This window comes from Somniosus microcephalus, unplaced genomic scaffold, assembly GCF_052327205.1.
Source record: "Somniosus microcephalus isolate GS21.2 unplaced genomic scaffold, FLI_Smic_1.0 unresolved_chr3, whole genome shotgun sequence".
NCBI classification, from domain to species: domain Eukaryota; kingdom Metazoa; phylum Chordata; class Chondrichthyes; order Squaliformes; family Somniosidae; genus Somniosus; species Somniosus microcephalus.
The window spans coordinates 54,275,126-54,297,946 of record NW_028225181.1 but is presented as its reverse complement, the minus strand read 5'-3'; the positions used below and the strand labels follow the sequence as shown (position 1 = coordinate 54,297,946).

At 43.7% G+C, this 22,821-nt stretch overlaps 1 protein-coding gene across 1 annotated transcript in view; it reads left to right on the top strand.

Moving 5' to 3' along the window:
- The first annotated feature begins 2,026 nt into the window (after positions 1-2,026).
- LOC147091453 (T cell receptor beta chain MC.7.G5-like) overlaps positions 2,027-22,821 on the top strand; it is a 32,515-nt gene continuing 11,720 nt past the window's right edge. Inside the window, exons 1-3 of the mRNA XM_085976799.1 lie at positions 2,027-2,210; positions 17,588-17,926; positions 22,440-22,457. Of these exons, the coding sequence (XP_085832925.1) occupies positions 2,132-2,210; positions 17,588-17,926; positions 22,440-22,457 (436 nt within the window). The 5' untranslated portion in view covers positions 2,027-2,131. The remainder of the gene's footprint in view (positions 2,211-17,587; positions 17,927-22,439; positions 22,458-22,821) is intronic.

Below are 22,821 nucleotides of genomic sequence, written 5' to 3'. Positions count from 1 at the left end.
TTATATTGAAATGAATTGGAGTGGGTAAGCGGCGACGGACCCTTCTTAATTCTACTTTTGATTTAACAAAAAGGGCGATTGGAAGATCTGGCTTAATTTGGGAGAGAGGTGTTGTCGAAGTCTCAGCGTTACTGCTTCATCAGAATTTGGTATGAAGGATAGAGAGTGATGGGAGAGAGAGAGAGAATGAGAGCGATTTAGAGAAAAGAGAGAGAGAGAGAAACAGATAGTGAGCGTGGCAGAGAGAGAGAAATGGAGGGAGAGACTATGACAGAGAAAGATGGATTGGCAGAGAGAGAGAGAGTGTGAATGAGAGACAAAGAGAGATGGAGAGACTGCGATTGAGTGATACAGTGACAAATATATAAATGGAGAGGGGCAGAGAGAGAGAGTTAGAGAGAAAGGGACTGAGAGGTACTGTGAAAAATATATGAATGTAGAGGGGCAGAGAGAGAGATAATGAATGAGGGAAAAAGAGAGAGATGGAGAGACAGAGACGGAGAGAAACTGTGACAAATATATAAATGGAGAGGGACAGAGAGAGAGACAGAGACAGAGACTGAGAGATACTCTGACAAATATGTAAATGTAGAGGGGCAGAGAGAGAGAGAGACAGAGACTGAGAGATACAGTGACAAATATATAAACGGAGAGGGCCAGAGAGAGAGATAGATAGATAGAGAGACAGAGAGACAGAGACTGAGAGATACTCTGACAAATATATAAATGGAGAGTGGCAGAGAGAGAGAGAGACAGAGAGACAGAGACTGAGAGATACAGTGACAAATATGTAAATGTAGAGGGGCAGTGAGAAAGAGATAGAGAGACAGAATGAGAGATGCTGTGACAAAGATATCAAGAGAGATGGGCAGAGACAGAGAATAAGAGGGAGACAAAGAGTTAGATATATAGCGAGAGAAAGAGGCAGATATACAGAGAGAAAAAGGTAAGGCAGCAAGAAAGCGAAAGCGGTAGAGACACATATATGTCTAGAGACAGGGATGGATAGAGAGAGACAGTGATAGACAGAGAGACAGACAGTCAGGCAGAGAAACAGTGAGAGCGAGAGACAGACAGAGAGGCATAGATGGAGAGCTAGCTAGAGAGACAGTGAGAGACTGCGATAGAGAGAAAGGGAGATAGCGAAAGGGAGAGAGAGATAAAGGGGAGAAAGAAAGGGACAGAAGTAACGAGTTAGAGAGAGACAGAGAGAGAGCAAGATTGAGAGACCGATAGACAGTGAGAGAAAGACAGATACAGAAAAAGACAGATAGAGAGAGAGGAGAAATGGAAATTGAGCAAAGGCAAGAGGGGCAGTTTTAGAGAGAGAGGCAGAGAGCTGGAGAAAGAGACGGAGAGGCAGAGACAGCGAGAGAGAGAGAGACAGAGAGAGAGACAGAGGGAGGAAAGGAGTTCACAGAGAGAAGGAGAAGCAAATATGGTCGAGACAAAGTGTTTATCAAAACGAGAGAATTACAACGGGATAATAACGCGAAAGGAAAGAACGAATGATTTAAAGGACATATTAAAGTGAGAGCTAGAAAGACAAATAAAGATGTGTGTGTGAGAGAGTGAGAGAGACAAAGGCGGAGATTGGAGAATAAACAGAGACGTGTAAAATATACATTTATGATTGAGGAGAGGGAAGCGGGGGAAAGGAGAGAGTTGGGAAAAAAAGATTGTGGATGCTTGGCTTCATTGAAAGTTACTGGCTCGGGTGTGGGTTTATACGGCTGGGATGTCTGATTGACTTTCGGCTTTTCAGTGTGAGTGAGAGAGTCGGAATCACCGCTTTTGTTGCAACACCGAAGGGAAGTCAAACACTGAGCCCCCGGGAATCGTGGAGCCCCCGCGGTGTTTATGAACTGCGATGTAATAATGTGGGCAGTCAGTATCGCACCGTGTTACATTGCAGTGCCCGACCCGTGCAAGAACTCCCCCATCCGCCTGCACTACTCAGGCAGTACCCACCCCCTCCCCCGACACCGAGACTGCCCGCTGCCGCAGACACCTCCACTGCCAGGACAGGCGGGGCCAGACGGCCGCTGGGCTTCCCGTCCCAGCGCACATTGGCACAGCATTCTAGCCGGGTGACACCCTTTCCTGAATCGCAGGGCGAGAAACTACAGAGATGGTTTCAGTGCAAGTCTGTCTCACTGTGGACACTGATCCAGCTACCTTCGGAGATGGGACCCGGCTCACCGTTCTGGGTAAGTTGGAGACTAGTCGGCGGTGAAAGGGGCCAGTACACACCATAATATCTCCGTTTTTACCGTGTCTGACCAGAGGGATTCTCTCATCGACACCTCATGTAGCTCCACGCCTTATGGAGTCATATAATCATAGAATTATGCAGGACAGAGGGAGACCATTCTCTAGAGTTTGTAGAATGAGAGGTGATCTCATTGAAACATAGAAAATACTTACAAGGCTTGACAGGGTAGATGCAGGGAGGAGGTTGCCCTTGGCTGGGGAGTTTAGAATCAGGGGCCACAGTCTCCGAATAAGGGGTTGGCCATTTAGAAATGGGATAAGGAGAAATGTCTTCACTCAGAGGTTGCTGAACTTTTGGAATTCTCTACTACAGAGAGCTATGGAAGCTCAGCCATTTAGTATATTCAAGACAGAGAAAGATCGATTTTGCAATATTAAGGAAATCAAGGGGTATGGGAATAGTTCAAGAAAGTTCAGATAGAGTCATAGGGTCATAACGGCACAGAAGGAGGCCATTCCGCCCATCGAGTCCGTGCCGGCTCTCTGTAGAGCAATCCTGTCAGTCCCATTCCCCTGCTCTATCCCCGTAGCCCTGCAAGGTTATTCCCCTGAAGTGCCTATGCAGTCTCCCCTTGAAAACATTGAGTGTCACCACTTACACCACTTCCATCGGCAGCAAATTCCAGGTCATCACCACTCGCTGCGTAAAAAGTTTTTCCTCACATTCTCCCTATATTTCTTGCCCAGAACCTTAAATCTGTGTCCCCTAGGCCTTGTAACATCAATTAGTGGGGAACAGCCTTTCCCCGTCTAGCCTATCCAAACCCGTCATAATCTTGTAACCCTCTATCAAATCACCCTTCAACCTCCTTTGCTGTAATGAAAACAAATCCAGCTTCTCCAACCTGTCCTTGTAGCTAAGATCCCCCAATCCCCGGAACCATTCTGGTAAATCTCCACTGCACCTTCACATCCTTCCTAAAGTATGGTGATCAGAACTGGACGCAATACTCCAGTTGCGGCCTAACCAGCGCTTAATAAAGGTTCAGTATAACTTCTCTACTTTTGTACTCAATAACTCTATTTATGAAGCATAAGAATGCATATGCTTTGTTAAACACTCTCTCAATATGTCCCGCCACCTTCAAGGATCCATGCACATTAACTCCTAGGTCCCTCTGTCCCTGCACACTCTTTAAATGAGGTAAAAGGTCAGCCAAGATCTTACTGAATGGCGGGGCAGGCTCGAAAGGACAAATGACCTGCTCCTGCTCCTATTTCTTATGTTCTTCTGTTCTTAATCGGTCCATCGTGCTTCGAAAGAGCTATCCAATTTGTTCCATTCCCCCGACACCCTGCTCTTTCCCCATCGCCGTGCAATTTTTTTCCTTTCAAGTATGTAACCAATTCCCCTTTGAATGTTACGATCGAATGTGCTTCCACCAACCATTCCATATGTGCATTTCTGATCACAACTCGCTGCAGTAAAAAAAAAATCCTAATTTCTCCTCTGGGTCTTTTGGCAATCACCTTAAATCTGTGTCCTCTGGTTACTGACCCTTCTTCCCCTGGAAACAGTTTCTCCTTATTTAACGTATCAAAACCATTCATGATTTTAAACAGCACTGTTAAATGTCCCCTTAACCTTCTCTGCTGTAAAGTGAACAATCACAGCTTCTCCAGGCTCTCCACATAACTGAAGTCCCTCAGCCTTGTGAGATCAACCTTATCTCTGCTTCTTCCTCGTCCTCTGACTTTAAGCTCCTCATTCTCTATGCTCCTTGTCCATATCTGTCTCTAACTGACCCCATCTTTTACCCCTCTTTCTCTGCATTCCTTTCCTATTCTCTCTCTCTGTCCGCATCTCTCTCCCCTCTTTCTCCACGTTCCTTTCCTATTCTGTCTGACTTTCCGTCCTAGCTTTAACCCCTCTTTCTCCACGAGCCTTCCTATTCTATGTCTCCAACTGTGTCCCCATCATTCTCCCTTCTTTCTCTACGTCCCGTTCCTATTCTGTCACTCTCTGCTTCCCCCTCTCTCTTTGTCTCCCACTCGGTCTGTGTCTCTATTTTACCTTCTGCCTCTGACTCCCTTTCCATCCCCTCTTGCACTACGTCCCCTTTCCTCTCAGTACTGGCACTTGGAGTGTTGGCCAGGATTATGCACTCGAGTCTCAGAAGTAGGACTCGGGTGATGGACAGCAGATTTGGTTTGGGTCTAGTGGACCATTTCAAGCTGATAGATGGATAATGTCATGCCGTTTTTACAATGCAATGTAATGCGGTGAGTACAGGGAATTATAACCCTTTGCATTTTGGAGCTGGTAGCAGATTAATAGTTCAAGGTGAGTCCTAAAGTACCCATACAATGAATGTTTATTTCATATTATAAATACGTCTTATCTTCTGTCACCTCTTGTCCATCATCACTGCTACCAGTCTGGTAAATCTCCCCCTAACCCTCTCTTCTCTAAGGAGAACAACTCCAGCTTCTCCAGTCTCTTTACATAACTGAAGCCACTCATCCCAGGGACCATTCTGGTAAATCTCCCCCTAACCTTCTCTGCTCTAAGGAGAGCAATTCCAACTTCTCTGGCCTCTCTACATAACTGAAGCCCCTCATCCCTGGGACAATTCTGGTAAACCTCCTGTGCACCCTCTCCAAGGCCTTGACAGCGTGGTAGCAGAATTGTACGTGATACTCTAACTGTGGCCTAGTCAGTGATTGATAAAGGTTTAGCTTAATGAACGGTTTTAGCTTTGACTGGAATGCATTGCCTGAAAGGTGCTGTGTAAACAATTCAATATTGTCTTTCAAAAGGGGAATTGAATAAATGCTTGAAAAGGAAACATTTTCAGGGCTATGGGGAAAGAGTGGAAACTGGTAGCGGGACTAATTGGATAGCTCTTTCAAAAAGCCAGCAGAGGCCTGATGGGCTGAATGGCCTCCTTCTGTGCTGTATGGTTCTGTGAACTTTTGTTAAACGACTGGAGTTGTCCCCTTCTTGCACGGTGTAGATATGATGGTATTTCTTTTTGCAACGAGGCATTGTAATGTGGGCAATAACTACGAATCTTACTTTGGAGACGGGACCAGGTTAACAGTGTTAGGTAAGTAAGGTTCCTTCATAGAAAGGGTTAATGCTGAGGAAGATTGCGACAAAATAAAGCATCACAAAAAATTGTAGAGTCGGCGTGTAATTGGAAAATGAATTGCATTATAGATAAGCGTGATGTGGTGCATTTTGCTAGGAAGAATAAGCAGGCTGCATACTCCTTGGAAAATAAGGGTGTAAATGCGATAGAGGAGCAATAGGATGCAAGTGTACAAATATACAAGTCATTAAAAGCAGCGACGCAGCTTAATAAAGCCATGAAAACAAACAAAGCACTCGGGTTCATTCCTAGAATTGAAAATCAAGAAGATATTTTAAACTTGCCTTGATCCTTGTTTAGACTACAATTGAAATACTATGCAAAGTTCTGGTCTCCATATTATGAAAAAGGATAGAGATACTGGAGTTGTTGCAAAAAGATTCACAAGGATGATACAAGAACTGAGAGTTCAAACCTATTAGGCAACATTGAAAAGTGTAGATCTCTTTGCTCTACCATCGAGAAGCCTGAGAGCTGATCTGATAGAGGTCTGTAAAATTACGAATGGGTTCGATAGGCTAGACACAGAGACGGTATTTCCATTTGTTGGGAGTCCAAAACGAGGAGGTATAAATATAAGATACTAACCAATAAATCCAATAGGGCATTCAGCTGAAATGCTTTTACCCAGAGAGTGGTTAGAATATGGAGTAGTTGAGGGGAATAGATGCATTTACGGGGAAACTGGTTAAGTACAAAGGAAGAGAAGGATATGATGATAATCTTACATGAAGCTGTGTGGGAGGAGGCTCCTCCGGAACACAAACGCTGGCATGGACATGTTGGGCCGAATTTAAAAGCAGGAAATAAAATCCCTTTAAGGTAAAGAAAAAACGGTTGCCCGGTTACACATGCAATTGATAATTTTTGTGATTCGCTTTAAAAGGCATAATGATGTGTGTGTGTTGTGTGTGTGTGTGTGTGTGTGCGTGTGTGTGATTTAGAACATTTCCCAGGCGCGCCCTGTTTTACAATATCTTCCAATCCGGACTTTCACACCAGGGAAATTCAAAAGACTGCAATCAGATCGGTTGTTGAAATAAACACGAGGAGAGTGGCAACATGGTAACAGGAATATGCCATTCAGCCCCTCAAGCATGTTCCGTTGTTCAGTGACGTGAGATCATTGTTGATCTGTATCCTAACTCCATTTACCCTCCTTGACTCCATTTCCTTTAATACCCTTGGCTGGCAAAAATCTATCACTCTCAGATTTATAATTAGCAATTCAGCGAGCGTCTACTGAATTTTGTGGGAGTGAGTTCCACACTTCTACCAACATTTGAGAGAAGAAGTGATTCCTAACCTCTCTCCTCAATGGCCTGGCTCTGATTTTAAGATTATATTCCCTTTGTCCTGCACTCCCACACCAGCAGAAAAAGTATCTCTCCATCTAACTAATTAATCCCTTTAAAAATCCAAAAATGTTCAATTAAATCACCTATATTTTGGGGAATACAAGCTTAGTTTATGTAATATTTTTATTGTTTATTGGGATGTGGGCATCGTTGGCAAGGCAAGCATTTATTGCCCATTCCTAACTGACATTCAGAAGGTGGTGGTGAGCCGCCTTCTTGAACCACCACAGTCTGTGTGGTGAAGGTACTCCCACAGTACTGTTCGGGGGGGAGCTCCAGGATTTTGTCCCAGAGACAATGAAAGAACGGCAATATATTTCCAAGTCAGGGTGGTGTGTGACTTGGAGGAGAACTTGGAGGTGGTGGTGTACCCTTGCGCCTGCTGCCCCTGTCCTTCTAGGTGGAAGAGGTCGCGGGTTTGGGAGGTGCTGCCGAAGAAGCTTTGGCGAGTTGCTGCACTGCATCTTGTAGATGGTACACACTGCAGCCACGGTACGCCGGTGGTGGAGGGAGTGAATGTTTAAGGTGGTGGATGGGGTGCCAATCAAGCGGGCTGCTTTGTCCTGGATGGAGTCGAGCTTCTTGAGTGTTGTTGGAGCTGTACTCATCCAGGCAAGTGGAGAGTATTCCATCACACTCCTTATTTGTGCCTTGTAGATGGTGGAAAGGCTTTGGGGAGTCAGGATGTGAGACACTCGCCGCAGAATACCTAGCGCCTGACCTGCTCAAGTTGGTCACAGTATTTGTGTGGCTGGTCCAGTTAAATTTCTGGCCAATGGTTACCCCAGGATGTTGATGGTAATCTCACCTCATAATCTAAAGCAACTCACTCGTGGCAGGCCTCCCAAGATCTACCTTCCACAAACTTGAAGTCATCCAAAGCTCTACTGCCCTTGTACTAACTTGCACCAAGTCCTGTTTACCCATCTGCCCTGTGCTCGCTGACCTACATTGGTTCCCGGTTAAGCAACGCCTCAATTTTAAAACTCTCATCAAAGCCGAATACGTCCTATTTGGTGAGTAACAGGAATTAGGAGCTAAACATAGAAACATAGAAACATAGAAGATAGGAGCAGGAGTAGGCCATTTGGCCCTTCGAGGCTGCTCCGTCGGTCAATGTGATCATGGCTCATCAACCAAATTCAGTACCCTGTCCCTGCCTTTTCCCCATATCCCTTGATCCCTTTAGCCTCAAGAAATATATCCAACTCTTTCTTGAATATATTTAATGAACTAGCCTCCACCACACACTGTGGCAGAGAATTCCACAGGTTCACCACTCTCTGGGTGAAGAAATTCCTCCTCATTTCAGTCCTAAATGGCTACCCCTTATCCTTAGCCTATGACCACTGGTTCTGGACTCCCCGGCCATCAGAAACATCCTTCCTGCATCTAGTCTGTCCAGACCTGACAGAATTTTATAGGTTTCGATGAGATCCCCTCTCAATCTTCTAAACTCCAGTGAGTATAAGCCCAATCGACACAATCTCTCCTCATACGTCATTCCTGCCATCCCAGGTATCAGCTTGCTGAATCTTCGCTGCATTCCCTCCATGGCAAGAACGTCCTTCCTCAGGTAAGGTGATCAAAACTGCACACAATACTCAAGGTGCGGTCTCACCAAGGCCCTGTACAACTGTAGCAAGACATCCTTGTTCCTTTACACGAACCCTCTTGCTACGAAGGCCAACATACCATTTGCCTTCTTAACCGCCTGCTGCACCTGCATGCTTACCTTCAGCGACTGGTGCACAAGGACACCCAGGTCTCTTTGCACTTCCCCTTCTCCCAATCTATTGCCATTCAAATAATAATCTGCCTTCCTGTTTTTGCCACCAAAGTGGATAACCTCCCATTTTTCCACATTATAGTGCCTTTGCCATGTTTCTGCCCAATCACCCAACCTGTCCAAATCGTACTGGAGTTTCCCGACATCCGCCTTGCAGCTTACCCACCCGCCCAGCTTTGTGTCGTCTGCAAATTTGGAGATATTACATCCATTTCCCTCGTCCAGATCATTAATATATATTGTGAACAGCTGGGGTCCTAGGACCGATCCTTGTGGTACCCCACTAGTCACTGCCTGCCACTCGCAAAACGACCCGTTTATTCCAACTCTTTGCTTTCTGTCCGCCAACCAGTTCTCTATTCAAGTCAATACCTTGCCCCCAATCCCATGTGCCTTAATTATGCACGCTGATCCCCTATGTGGGACCTTATCAAAAGCCTTCTGAAAGTCCAAATACACCACATCCACTGGTTCTCCCTTATCTATTTTACCAGTTACATCCTCAAAAATTTCCAGTAAATTAAAGAACACAACCTTTAGGGTCATAATCTCTGGATTATTACCTCAGCCACGTGCAAATTGGCGTCGGGATAAGATGATGATGGACGTGAACACGTGGCTAAAGGAGTGGTGTGGGAAAGAGGTGTTCTATTTCATGGGGCACTGGTACCAATACTGGGACAGGAAGCACACATACCGTTGGGACGGGCTTCACCTGAACTGGGCTGGGACCAGGGTCCGAGCGGAAAGGATAAATAGGGTGATCACAAGGACTTTAAACTACTAATTGGGTAGGAAGACTCAGGTGGAAACTGCAGTACAAATAGTAGTTCAAAAAGAAACTAAAGGGAAGAATGTAGAGTACCAGTCAGTAATTGTGCTTTAGGCAATACAGGTAAAAGTAAAACTAAAAGACATAAAGTGATTAAACCAAGAGAGAGTAATAAGAAACATGGCAGTTAAACAGAGCAGAAGGACAGTGTAGGTTGTGTGGCCCAAATAAGCGTTCTTTATACAAACACACGGAGTATAAGGAATAAATTGAATGAACTGCAGTCATGAATTCAAACTGGAGGGTATGACAATGTAACCATTACTGAGACATGGTTGCAGGACGGTCAAGACTGGAAACTAAATAAATCAGGTTTTAAGGTCTATAGGAAAGGTACGAAAAAAAGTAGAGGGGGAGGAGTAGCCTTAGTGATTAAGGATGAAATCAATTCAATGATAAGAGAGGATATAAAAGGAGATAGCCAGGCAGTGAAGCCTTTATGCGTAGAATCAAGAAATAGGAATGGATTTAAGACTGTAGCGGGAGTTGTGTATAGGACCCCTGGTAGCAGCTGTGAAATGATATTTGGTATAAATGGAAGATTAGACAAGCATGTAATAAAGGCTGTAAGATCTTAATGATCTCTGAGTTCTTGGACAAGACACCAATAGGCAGCAGCCAGTATGTTTGAGCAATACATCAAGATTTATTAAGCTCACAGCGTAATCAATACTTAACATTAGGCGATTGTTCTAACGAGTTTCTCGCAGCCCTTGGTCTCTGGAACCTCTCGGACATAGATGACGTCGTCTTAAGTCTGTTCCTTTGTTCTTGCAGTACAGTTGTTCTTTGAGTATCATGTTTTGAACCCTTTTCTTATCAATATTTGATTTGGCTATGTCCGTAAATGGTCTTTAACAAAATCACCTTTTTAAATTGCTTCTAACGGTCAAAATACCACTGTCACTCAGACTAAGGTAGCATCCCGCCTTTCCTGTATTTTTCCACCAACTTTGCCATGTTCAGTGTTATCTTGTTTATAGTTTTTCACCCCATTGGAATTTACTTTATCTCTTTCATTTCTAGCTTCCCTGGTACAAGACCTTTATAACAAGGGCCCATATCAGCGCTGTTTCACTAGTCTTGAAGTATCCAAAACTATCTCACTTTAATCTACCAAATAAATACCTTATCTCAATGATCTCTCTCATTTTATCTCCTTATACTGATTATTTTTTAATTATCGTTGCAATTAGTTTTGGTAAGCGAACTCTAAGTTCTCTTCAGCATTATAATATATTATTTAATGATTTGACCTTCCCTTGCAGCCTGTAGCTGTTTGTTATCAAAACTTAGTCAAAACTGCTTTTTACTGTCTAAAGCTGCATTTTGAACAAGTCTTGGCTTTTTAGTTACCCAGGAGTAATTATGGGTAATTTTTTTGTTCAATGGCTACACTGGAATTTATACATATATGATTCTCGTCTACTAAATATCAGCCTTTCGTACAAGGCAGAATGGTTTTAATGGGGGATTTAAACTTTCATATAGACTGGGATAAACAGGCGATTATTGAGTGTGTGCGGGATAGTTTTCTACAACAATATGTCCTAGAGGGTATAGTGGCACATGCTATATTAGATTTAGTAATGTGTAGTGAGCCAGATTTAGTTATCAGCCTAACTGCACGTGAACATTTATCCAATAGCGATCACAGCATGATTGAGTTCAACGTAGCATTTGAAAGGGAGAAATGCAATACAGTTATTAAGATTCTAGATTTAGGTACGGCCGACTTCAACGGGATGAGAGACAGAGACTGTCCATAGTAAACTTGGCCAATCTGTTATAATTGGTAAAACGACAGATCAGTGGGAGATGTTCAAAGATAATTTAAGGTGATATAGAAACAGTTTATACCCCTGAGGGGCAAGAGCTTTACTTGCCAAAAAAAAAACATCCATGGTCGACTTAAGAGGTAAGGGGCAGCATAAAACTAAAATAAAAAGCATACAAAAATAACACATATCCTGGTGAATGGGAAAGATACAAAGAACAGCAAAGGGTCACAAAACAGATAGTAGAAGCTACAAAGAGGGTGTATGAAAAGAAACTTGCAAGGGATATCAAAAACAATACAAAGAATTTTTACAATTACATTGGGAAAAAGAAGGTAGTCAGGAACAATGTTGGCCTCTTACAAACTGAAATCAATGATAATAAGGACATGACGGACATGTTGAATAATTACTTAGCATCAGTAGAAGAAGAGGATTGCATGCCAGAATTCTCAAGGCAAATAATATTGAATCAGCGAAAGGGACTCAATAAAATTAAAGAAAGTAAAATAATAGTAAAGCAGAAAATAATGGCACTTAAAGAGTGATAAATCACTAGGATCAGATGGTTTCCATCCCAGGGTTTAAAGGAAGTAGGTGAGCACATTGCAGATTCCCTAACCATAATCTTCCAAAGCACTCTCGATACAGGAACCGTTCATTTAGATTGGAAAATTGTGCACGTCACTCCACTATTTAAGAATGACGAGAGACGGAAAGCAGGGAATTATAGACCTGTTAGCCTAACATCAGTTGGTGGGAAATTGGTAGAGAATATGATTAAGGATAGGGTGACTGAACACCTCGAACATTTTCAGTTGATCAGAGAAAGTCTGCATGGATTTGTGAAAGGTAGGTCATGCCTCACAAACCGGCTTGATTTTTTTGAAGGGGTGACTAAAGTAGTGGACAGGGGAATATCTGTGCAAGTTATTTATATGGACTTCCAGAACGCATTTCAAAATAAGAGCCTGTTAGCTAAGGTAGAAGCCCATGGAATTGAGGGTAGATTATTGACCTGGTTAGGAAACTGGCTGAACGGCAGGAGACAGAGTGTAGTGATAATGGGTAGGTACTCAAAATGGCAGGATTTGACTAGTGGTGTCCCGCAGGGATCTCTTTTGGGGCCTCAACTATTCACAATATCTACGAACGACTTAGCTGATGACATAGAATGTCATATATCCAAATATGCCGATGACACAAAGTTAGGTGGTCTTGTGGGCAGTGTACATCAAAGTATAAAACTACCAAGGGATATTGATAGATTAAGTGAATGGGCCATAAATGTGGCAAAAGGATTTTGATGTAGGAAAATGTGAGGTCATCCACTTTGGACCTAAAAAAGATAGACATGGCACTTTCTAAATGGTGCAAAGCTCAAAACAGTGGCGGTCCAAAGGGAGTCGAGGCTCCACGTATATAGATCATTAAAATATCATGAACAGGAAAGCAAATAATCAAAAAGGCTAATGGTATACTGGCCTTTATACCTAGAGGACTAGAATACAAGGGGGCAGATGTTATGCTGCAGCTGTATAAAACCCTGGTTAGACCACACCTGCAGTACTGTGAACATGTTTGGGCCCCACATATTAGGAAGGATATATTGGCCTTGGAGGGAGTGCAGCATATGTTTGCCAGAATGGTACCCGGACTTCAAGTGTTAAGTTAAGTGGAGAGATTACACAAATTAGGGTTGCATTTCCTAGAATTTCGATGGTTAAGGGGTGATCTGATCAAGTTTTTCCAGGTATAATGGGGAACAGATAGGGTAGATAGAGAGAAACTATTTCCGCTGGTTGGAGATTCTAAGACTGGGTGCAAAGTCTAAAAATTAGAGACAGAAACTTTCAGAAGTGAAATTAGGAAACACTTGAACACACAAGAAGTGTGGTAGAAGTTTAGGACTCTCTTCCACAAACAGCAATTGGTGCTTGATCAATTGTTAATTTTAACTCAGAGATTGATAGCTTTTTGTTAACCAAAGGTATTAAGTGATATGGGCCAAAGACGGGTATGTGGAGTTAGTTCACAGGTCAGCCATGATCTCATTGAACAGGCTCGATGGGCTGAATGGACTCCTCCTGTTGCTATTTTCCTATTTTATGAAATCCTTCCATGTCCTAGCTCCCACTCTATCTCTGTAATCTCTTCCAGCCCCACCACCCTCCCAGATATCTGTACTTATCTAATTCTGGCCTATTGAGCATCCCCGATTTCAATCGCCCTACCACAAACCGCCGTGCCTTCAACTGCCTCGCCCCTAAGCTCTGAAATTCCCTCCCTAATATTCTCTAGCTTTCCATCGCCCTGTAAGGCGTTCCTTCAAACCTACCTCTTTGATCAAGCATTCGGTCATCTGCCGTACGTGGCTCGGTTTCAATTTTTGTTTTCCTGTGGAGCGCCTTGTGCCATTTTACTACATTGTAGGTACTATCTAATTACAACCTGTTGTTGTTTGTTGCAACCCTGGTAATATTCTATTGAATCGGCGTTGCAGACCTTCCAAGGCCACTATATCCCTTCCAAGGTGTTGTGCAGCTTTGGCAATTTCTCTTGAACTCAGCAGGTTGCTTTTTCATGGGATACGTTTTGATTCTGGATTCAGCCGATTGAGATAGTTCTGTCTGGGCAGGTGTGACCTAACACCCACAACCACTTTTACATTGAAGTCTCAGAACAGGATTAAAATGGCTAGTTAATCAAAATTCAGTTTTTAAAAATGTATTCGTTCATTGGAAGTGGGCGTCGCCGGCAAGGGCAGCATTTATTGCCCATCACTATTTGCCTGATTTCAATCGCTCCACCAGAAACCGCCGTGCCTTCAGCTGCCTAGCCCCTAAACTCGGAAAATATCTCCCTAAACCTTATACAACTGTGTGGCTTGCTCGGCCATTTCTGTGGAGCATTTCAGAGTCAACCACGTTGCTGTGAATCTGGAATCACATATAGGCCAGACCAGGTAAGGACGGAAGATTTCCTTCCCTAAAGGTCATTAGTGAACCAGATGGATTTTTATGACAATCCGACAGTTTCATGGTCACCATTACTGACACTAGCTTTTTAGTCCACATTTATTATTAATAAATTCCCCAGCTGCCATAGTGGGGTTTGAACTCATATCTCCAAGATCATTAATCCAGATTGCTAGTCCAGTGATATAACCACCATGCTATCGTACCCAATAATTTTTGACTAAATATATATTTATTGAGAGAAATCCAGTCGAAGTGTAAGACAGCTAGAAATTCATACATTACGGAAGTCATAGAATGATACATAGAAACAGAGAAACATAGACGATAGGAGCAGGAGTAGGCTATTCGGCCCCTCGAGCCTACTCCTTCATTCAATGAGATCATGGCTGATCATCCAAACTCAGTACCCTGTCCCTGCCGTCTCAACATATCCCTTGATCCCTATAGTCTAAAGAAATATATTTATCTCCTTCTTGAATATATTTAATGAATTGGCCTCAACTGCCGTCTGTGATAGAGAATTCCACAGGTTCACCACTCTGTGGGTGAAGACATTCCTCCTCATCGCTGTCCTAAATGGCTTACCTCTTACATTTAAACTGTGACCCCTGGTTCTGGACTCGCCCACCATCGGGAACATCATTCCTGCATCTAGTCTGTCTAGTCCTGTTAGAATTTTATAAGTTTCAATGAGATCCCCTCTCATTCTTCTAAACTCCAGCGAGTATAAGCCCAATCGACCCAATCTCTCCTCATATGTCATTCCTGCCATCCCAGATATCAGTCTGGTGAATCTTCACTGCACTCCCTCCATGGCAAGAACATCCTTCCTCAGATAAGGCGACCAAAACTGCACACAATACTCAAGGTGTGACACAATACAGCACCGAAGGAGGCCGTTCGGTCCTTCGTGCCTGTGCTGTCTCTTTGAAAGAGCTATCCCATTAATCTTACTCCCCCGCTCTTTCTCCATGCCCTTGCAAATTTCTCCCTTCCAATATTTATCCAATTCGCTTCTGAAAGTTTCTATTTAACCTGCTTCCGCCACCCTTTCAGTCAGTGCATACCAGATCACAACAACTCGCTGTGTCAAATAATTCTCCTCATCCACCCTATGGTTCTTAAATTGTTTTAAACCTGTGTCTTCTGGTTATCTACGCTTCTGCCACTAGAAACATTTCCTCTCTATTCACTCAACCAAAACACTTCATGTTTGTGAACAATCTTTTCCAGCCTATCCACATAACTGAAGTCCTTCATCTCTTGTATTATTCTGGCTAGAAGAATGGGCAGACAAGGGGCAAATGGAAGTTAGTACAGATAAGTTTGAGGTGAGGCATTTTGGCAGAAGGAACAGGGCGAGGGAATATACACTTAATGCACCGTTTTAAAGAGTGTGCAGGGAGTTAATGTGCATAGGTCCCTGAAGGTGGCAGGACATATTAAGAAGGTACTTAGCAAAGCATATGTGATCTTGGATTTAATAAATAGAGATATTGAGTACAAAAGTGGAGAAGTACTGCTGAACCATTATAATGCACTGGTTAGGCCACAACTGGAGTATTGCGTCCAGTTCTGGTCACCACACTTTAGGAAGGATGTGAAGGCCCTCGAGAGGGTGCAGAGGAGATTTTCCAGAATGGTTCTGGGGATGGGGGATCTTAGCCACAAGGACAGGTTGGAAAGCTGGATTTGTTTTCATTAGAGCAAAGGAGGTGGAGGGATGATTTGATAGAGGTGTGCAAGATTATGATGGGTTTGGATTGGCTAGACATGGATAGGCTGCTCCCACTAGCTGATGGTACAAGGATAGGGGACACGGATATAAGGTTTTGGGTAAGAGATACTGGTGGGACGTGAGGAAAATCTTTTTGATGCAGCGAGTGGTGAGGACCTGGAAGTCGCTGCTGACCGAAGTGGTGGAAGCAGAGACACACTCAATGTTTTCAAGGGGAGACTGGACCTGTACTTGAGGGAAATAAACTTGCAGGGCTATTCACTCAACCAAAACCGTTCATGGTTGTGAACACCTCTGCTAAATCTCCCCTTAACCTTTTTCGTTCTAAGGAGAATAACATCCTCTAACCTCTCCACATAACTGAATCCCTCATCTCTGGTATTATTCTGTCTAGCAGAATGGACAGACAAGTGGCAGGTGGCATTTAATACTGAGAAGTGGCAGAAGGAACAGGGAGAGGCAATATACACTTAATGGTACATACTTAACGACTGTACAGGGAGTTAAGTTGTATAGGTCCATGAAGGTGGCAGGACATATTAAGAGGGTTGTTAGCAAAGCATATTGGATCTTGGGTTTAATAAATTGAGGTATTGAGTACAAAAGTGCAGAAGTAACTGAACCTTTATAAAGTGCTGGTTAGGCCACAACTGGAGTATTGCGTCCAGTTCTGGTCACCCCACTTTAGGAAGGATTTGAAGTAACTTGAGAGGGCGCAGTGGAAATTTACTGGTATGGTTCCTGGGATGGGGGATCTCAGGTACATGGATAGGTTGGTGAAGCTGGATTTGTTTTCATTAGAGCAAAGGAGGTTGAGGAGTGATTTGATAGAGTTGTACAAGATATTGATGGGTTTGGATAGGGGGATAGAGCGGGGGGAATGGGACTGACTGGACTGCTCTACAGAGAGCCTGCATGGACTCGATCGGCCTAATGGCCTCTTTCTGTGCCGTTATGTCTCTATTACTCTATGACTATAGTAAACCCCCCATTTAACCTTCTCAGCTCTAAGGAGAACCATCTCGGCTTCTCCAGTCTCTCTACGTTACTGACGTCTCTGATTTCTGGTATAATTCTGGTAAATCCACCCATAACCTTCTCTGCTCCAAGGAACATAACCCATCTTCTCTAGTCTCTCCACAATTTATTGTAATTTGCTTTCTTTTTATGGACTATCAAACATTATAAATATATCTTTGCATTGCATTTTTTCTTGCACATTCTTGAGATGAGGGCGTTACTCGCAATATTTCTTGACTTTTATCTTAATATAAATAGCCACAGTTCCTCCCTTACCAACATCGTTGATGTATACTCCTGAGGATGTGAAATTGCTCTCTTGCAACCCAGCGATGAACAGTTGCTTAAATAAATGGTCATACTCGCATTTGCATTAATTTGCCCCTGTAGATTCCTTAACATTGCGCTGAAATCAATCTGTTCACTGTCCAATAATTTGCACTTGCTGTGATGCAACCCAAGGTAGAACAGGTGAATAAACCAACACTCTTACTCGCACACATATTATCTAGTGCCTTTACAGCAGTTATCCCAAAACAGCACTCAGATCAATAAGAGAGCGGAATGAATTGTGCTTTGATGCAACCCAAGGTAGAACAGCTGATTAAACAAATATCCTTTCTCCGCCAAAGTGATGGTGCCAGAGAACGAACGCACGGGGAGATTCAATCCTCAGCCCTCCCCCTGATCTTAACACGTGGTTTTGCTTTGTCCTCCCACAGAGAAAGATCAAAATGTCACGCACCCAACGGTGACCATTTTCCAACCATCAGACGAAGAGCTTAATACCCGTAAGAAAGCCACCATCGTTTGCTTGGCCAGTGGCTTCTTTCCAGACTACGTGAAGTTCTCCTGGACAGCGAGCTCAGAGAAGATCAAGGAGAAAGATGTCTTGACTGACCAACCGGTTAAGAACAAGGCAGACCACTACTACAGTGTGGTCAGTAGGATAACTGTGCCCGTGGCAGAATGGGGCCACAAGAAGTATACATGCAAGGTGACCCATTACAAGAACGATGGGGAAGAGGTGCATCTGGTGGAAAACATCCACAGTAAGAGGGGTGAGTTCCTTCAGTTCCTGGGGTCACCTGCGCCAGGGATCATTCATGGGTTGGGGGGGGGGGGGTAATTCTAACCTAACTCGCCTCAGGCTGAGTCCAATGCTTGTTTTATGCTCTGGCCCACTATTCACTGCAGTGGAGAGTTAAGATCGGGTGGTGGTGTAAAGGTAATGTTGCACCCGATCTGATTAGGATTACATAGGATATAGGGCACAGAAGTCAAGCCATTCAGCCCAACCAGTCCATGCCGGCGTATATGCTGCAGTCGCGCCTCCTCCCATCTTTCCTCATCTAAACCTATCAGCGTAACCCTCCATTCCCTTCTTTGTCATATGTCCAGCCTCCCCTTAAATACATCTATACTATGTGCTTCAACCATTCCCTGTGGTAGCGAGTTCCACATTTTCACCACTCTCTGGGTAAATAAGATTCTTCTGAATTCCCTGTTGGGTTTCTTGGTGACTATCTTATATTGATGGCCTCTAGTTATGCTCTTCCTCACAAGTGGAAACATTCTCTCTGTGTCTACTCTATCAAAACCTTTAATGATTTTAAAGACCTCCATTAGGTCATCCCTCAGCTTTCTTTTTTCAAGAGGAAAGAGGTACAGCCTATTCATTCTTTCTTGATATTTCTACTTTCGCATTTTTGGTATCATCGTTGTAAATCTTCTCTGCACCCTCTCCAGTGCCTCTATATCCTTTTTATTATATGGCGACCAGAAATGCACGCAGTACTCCACGTGTGGTCTAACCAAGGTTCGATGCAGGTTTAGCATAACGTCCCTACTTTTCAATTCTATCCCTCTAGAAAAATATCCTAGTTCTTGCTTTGCATTTGTATGGCATAGCTAATCAGGTTCCCCAACAAGCGGCCTGGGTTAAAATTGCCCCTTAAACACACACACATGTCTGAACTTGTCCCCCTCCCCCACCACCCAATCTCTCCTCTGTAAAGGAGTTCTGGCAATATCCCAGCTGAGGGATCGTATCGTACATTTTAAATCCGCCCGATGTTCTGTTCCATTGAAGACAATGGATGGAAAATCGGCCAGGCATGTGCCAAGGAAGGCTGATCCGATCTCGTCCGTTTGAAGCCCAAATTCAAAATTACCTTCCAGAAACGCACATATCTCCCGTTAAAGGGCTGATCATGCCAGGATTAAAAGGGACATTTACAGACGCTCCTTTCCCACTGCTATTGCCCCCTAAATGTCATAGAGTTTCAACGCCAGGCACGTTGCTGTATTTCAATAAGAGGCGAGGCTTAGGAACATAGAAACAGGAAATACGGCACACAGCCCCTCCAGCATATTCCGCTGCTCAATTTGATAATGGCTGATCGGTATCTTAACTCCATTTGCCCGCCTTGGTTCTGGAAACGTTCATAATCTTATCCCCTCATGAATTCCCTCAGTCTTGAAATTTTCAATTGACCCCACCACCTCATCAGTTTTTTGGGGAGATAATGCCAGACTTGCGTTACCTTTAACGTGAAGAAGCACTTCCAAGCATCACACCTGAATGACCTAGTGCTAGCTTTAAGGTTATGGCACAGAAGGAGGCCATTCAGCCCATCGAGCCTGTACTGGCTCTTTGGAAGAGCTGTCCCGTTAGTCCCACTCCCCGCTCTTTTCCACATATCCCTGCAACTTTTTTTCTCCAACAAATATCTATCCACTTCAATTTTGAAGGCTACCATTGGATCTGTAGCCAGCGCCCCTTTTTCCGGCTGTGCATTGCAAATCCTAACCACTCGTTGCTTAAAAAAGATTTCCCTCGTGTCACCTCTGGTTGTTTTGACAATCACCTTAAATCTGGGCCCTCTGGTTATCGACCCTTCAGCCATTGGAAACAGTTTCTCTTTATTTACTGTATCTAAACCCTTCATGATTTCAAACACTTCTATCAAACATCCTCTTAGCTTTCTGTGCTCTAAGGGTAACAGCTCCAGCTTCTTCAGTCCGCCAATGCAGCTGTAACCCATCATCCCTGGAACTATTCCACTAAATCTCTGCGGTACCATCTTCGAAGCCTTCACATCCAGTGGATGTGGTGTGTTTGGGCTTTCAGAAGGCATTCGATAAGGTCCCACATAAGAGCTTAGCGTGCAAAGTTAAAGCACATGGGATTGGGCGTAAGGTGCTGTATTGGATAGAGAACTGGTTGGCAGACAGGAAGCAAAGAGTTGGAATAAATAGGTCATTTTCCGAGTGGCAGGCTGTGACTAGTGGGGTACCGCAGGGATCGGTGCTAGGATCGCAGCTCTTCACAATATATATAAATGAACTAGACGAGGGATCTAGATGTAATATTTCCAAGTTTGCAGACGACGCAAAGCTGGGTGGGCATGTGCACAGTGAGGAGGATGCAGAGAAACTCCAGTATGATTTGGACAGGTTGGGTGATTGGGCAGATGCATGGCAAATGCAGTGTAATATGGATAAATGCGAGGTTACACACTTTGGTGGCAAAACAGGGAGGCAGATTATTATCAGAACGGCAATAGATTGGGAAAAGGGGAAGTGCAACTAGACCTGGGTATCCTTGCACACCCGTCACTGAAGGTAAGCATGCAGGTGCAGCAGGCAGTTAAGAAGGCAAATGGTATTTCGGCCTTCATAGCGAGAGGATTTGATTACAGGAGCAAGGAAGTCTTGCTGCAGTTGTATAGGGCGTTGGTGAGACCACACCTTGAGTATTGTGTGCAGTTTTGGTCGCCTTATCTGAAGAAGGATGTTCTTGCCGTGAGGAGAGTGCAGCGAAGATTCACCAGACTGATATCTGGGGTGGCAGGAATGACGTATGAGGAGAGATTGGGTCGATTAGGCTTATATTCGCTAGAGTTTAGAAGAATCAGAGGGGATCTCAGTGAAACTTATAACATTCTAACAGGACTAGACAGACTAGACGTAGGAAGGATGTTCTTGATGGCCGGGGAGTCCAGAACCAGGCGTCACAGTCTAAGGATAAGGGGTAAGCCATTTAGGACTGAGATGAGGAAGAAGTTCTTCACCCGGAGAGTGGTGAACCTGTGGAATTCTCTACCACACAGGGCAGTTGAGGCCAATTCATTAAATATATTCAAGAAGGAGTTGGATATACTTCTTGAGGCTAAAGGGATGAAAGGATATGGGGCGAAATGAGGGACAAGGTACTGAATTTTAATGATCAGCCATGATCTCATTAAATGGTGGAGCGGGCTCAAGGGGTCGAATGGCCTACTCTTGCTTCTTTCTTCTATGTTTCTATGTTACTTTCCTTCCTAAAGTGTGATGCCCAGAACTGGACACAATACTCCAGCTGTGGCCGAAATAATGTGTTATAAAGCAAGTTGTGAGGACAACACAAAACGTCTGCAAAGGGCTTCAGATATGTTAAGCAAGCAGGCAAAAATTTGTCAGATGGATTATAACGTCGGAAAATGTGAGATAATCCACTTTGGTAGGAAAAATAAAAAAGCAAATTTTTATTTAAATGGAGGGAGATTACAAAATGCTGCAGTACACAGGGATCTGGTTGTCCTCGTACATGAAAAAAAAGTTAGGATGCAGTTACAGCAAGTAATTAGGCAGGCAAATAAATGTTGGCATTTATTTTAACGGGGATTGAGCATAAATGTAGGGAAATCTTGCTACAACTGCACAGTGCGCTGGTGAGACCACAGCTGGAGTACTGCGTACAGTTTTGGTCTCCTTATTTAAGGAAGTATATACTTGCATTGGAGGCAGTTCAGAGACGATTCACTTGGTTAATTCCTGAGAAGAAGGAGTTGCCTTATGAAGAAAGGTTGAGCAGGTTGGGCCTATACTCATTGGAATTTAGAAGAATGAGAGGTTATCTTATTGAAACTTATAAGATTCTGAGGGGGCGTGACAGGGTAGTTGCTGAGAGGATGTTTCCCCTCGTGGGGCAATGTAGAACTAGGGGGCATAGTCTCAGGATAATGGTTCGCCCATTTAAAATGGAGATGAGGAGGAATTTCTTCTCAGAGGGTCGTGAATCTTTGGAATTATCTACCCCAGAGAGCTGTGGAGGCGGAATCACCTAATATAACCAACGCAGAGACAGACATATATTTGAGCTATAGGGGAATCAAGGGCTATGTGGAGCGGGCAGGTAAGTGGAGTTGAGGCCAAGGTCAGTTCAGCCATGATCTCATTGAATGGTGGAGCAGGCTCCAGGGGCCGAATGGCCGACTCCATCTCCTATTTCTGATGTTGTTATGTTCCTGTATTGTTTCTCCTCATTCTTCCTATCGAAATTTATCACCTCACACTTCTCTGCATTGAATTTCATCTGCCATTTGCCCGCTCATTCCTCCAGCCTGTCTATGTCCTCGAAGTCTATTATTATGTTCCTCACTGGTTAGTACACTTACACCCGTTTTTGTCTTATATGTAAACATGCAACGGTCTATGTGAAGAAGCTTATCCAATCTTCTGGTGTGATATGAAAGCTTTGTTTTATGTACAAATAATTAAAGCAATTTATATATATTTTATTTCTTACAGGCATCTGTGAAGGGAAAGGTAAGCACATCCAATATTTTATATATTTGCATTGGTCTGTTTTTGTCTCTCCCTCTCACATGCACTTTTCAATTTGACATGGCCAGGTACAAAAAATAATAAAAAATCATAATGGAAGGTTGACATTTATACCTAGAACACTAGAATACAAGGCGTTAGAAGTCCTTACCCAGTCTGGCCTATATATGACTCCTGACCCACAGCAATGTGGTAGAATCTGAACTGTCCTCTGAAACGGCCTAGCAAGCCATTCAGTGTTACAAGACCACTACAAAGGTTTGGACTGCAGCGCTTCAAGATGGCAGCTCACCACCACATTCTCAAGGACAATATATGCTGGCCTTGCCAGCGACGCCAAAATTCC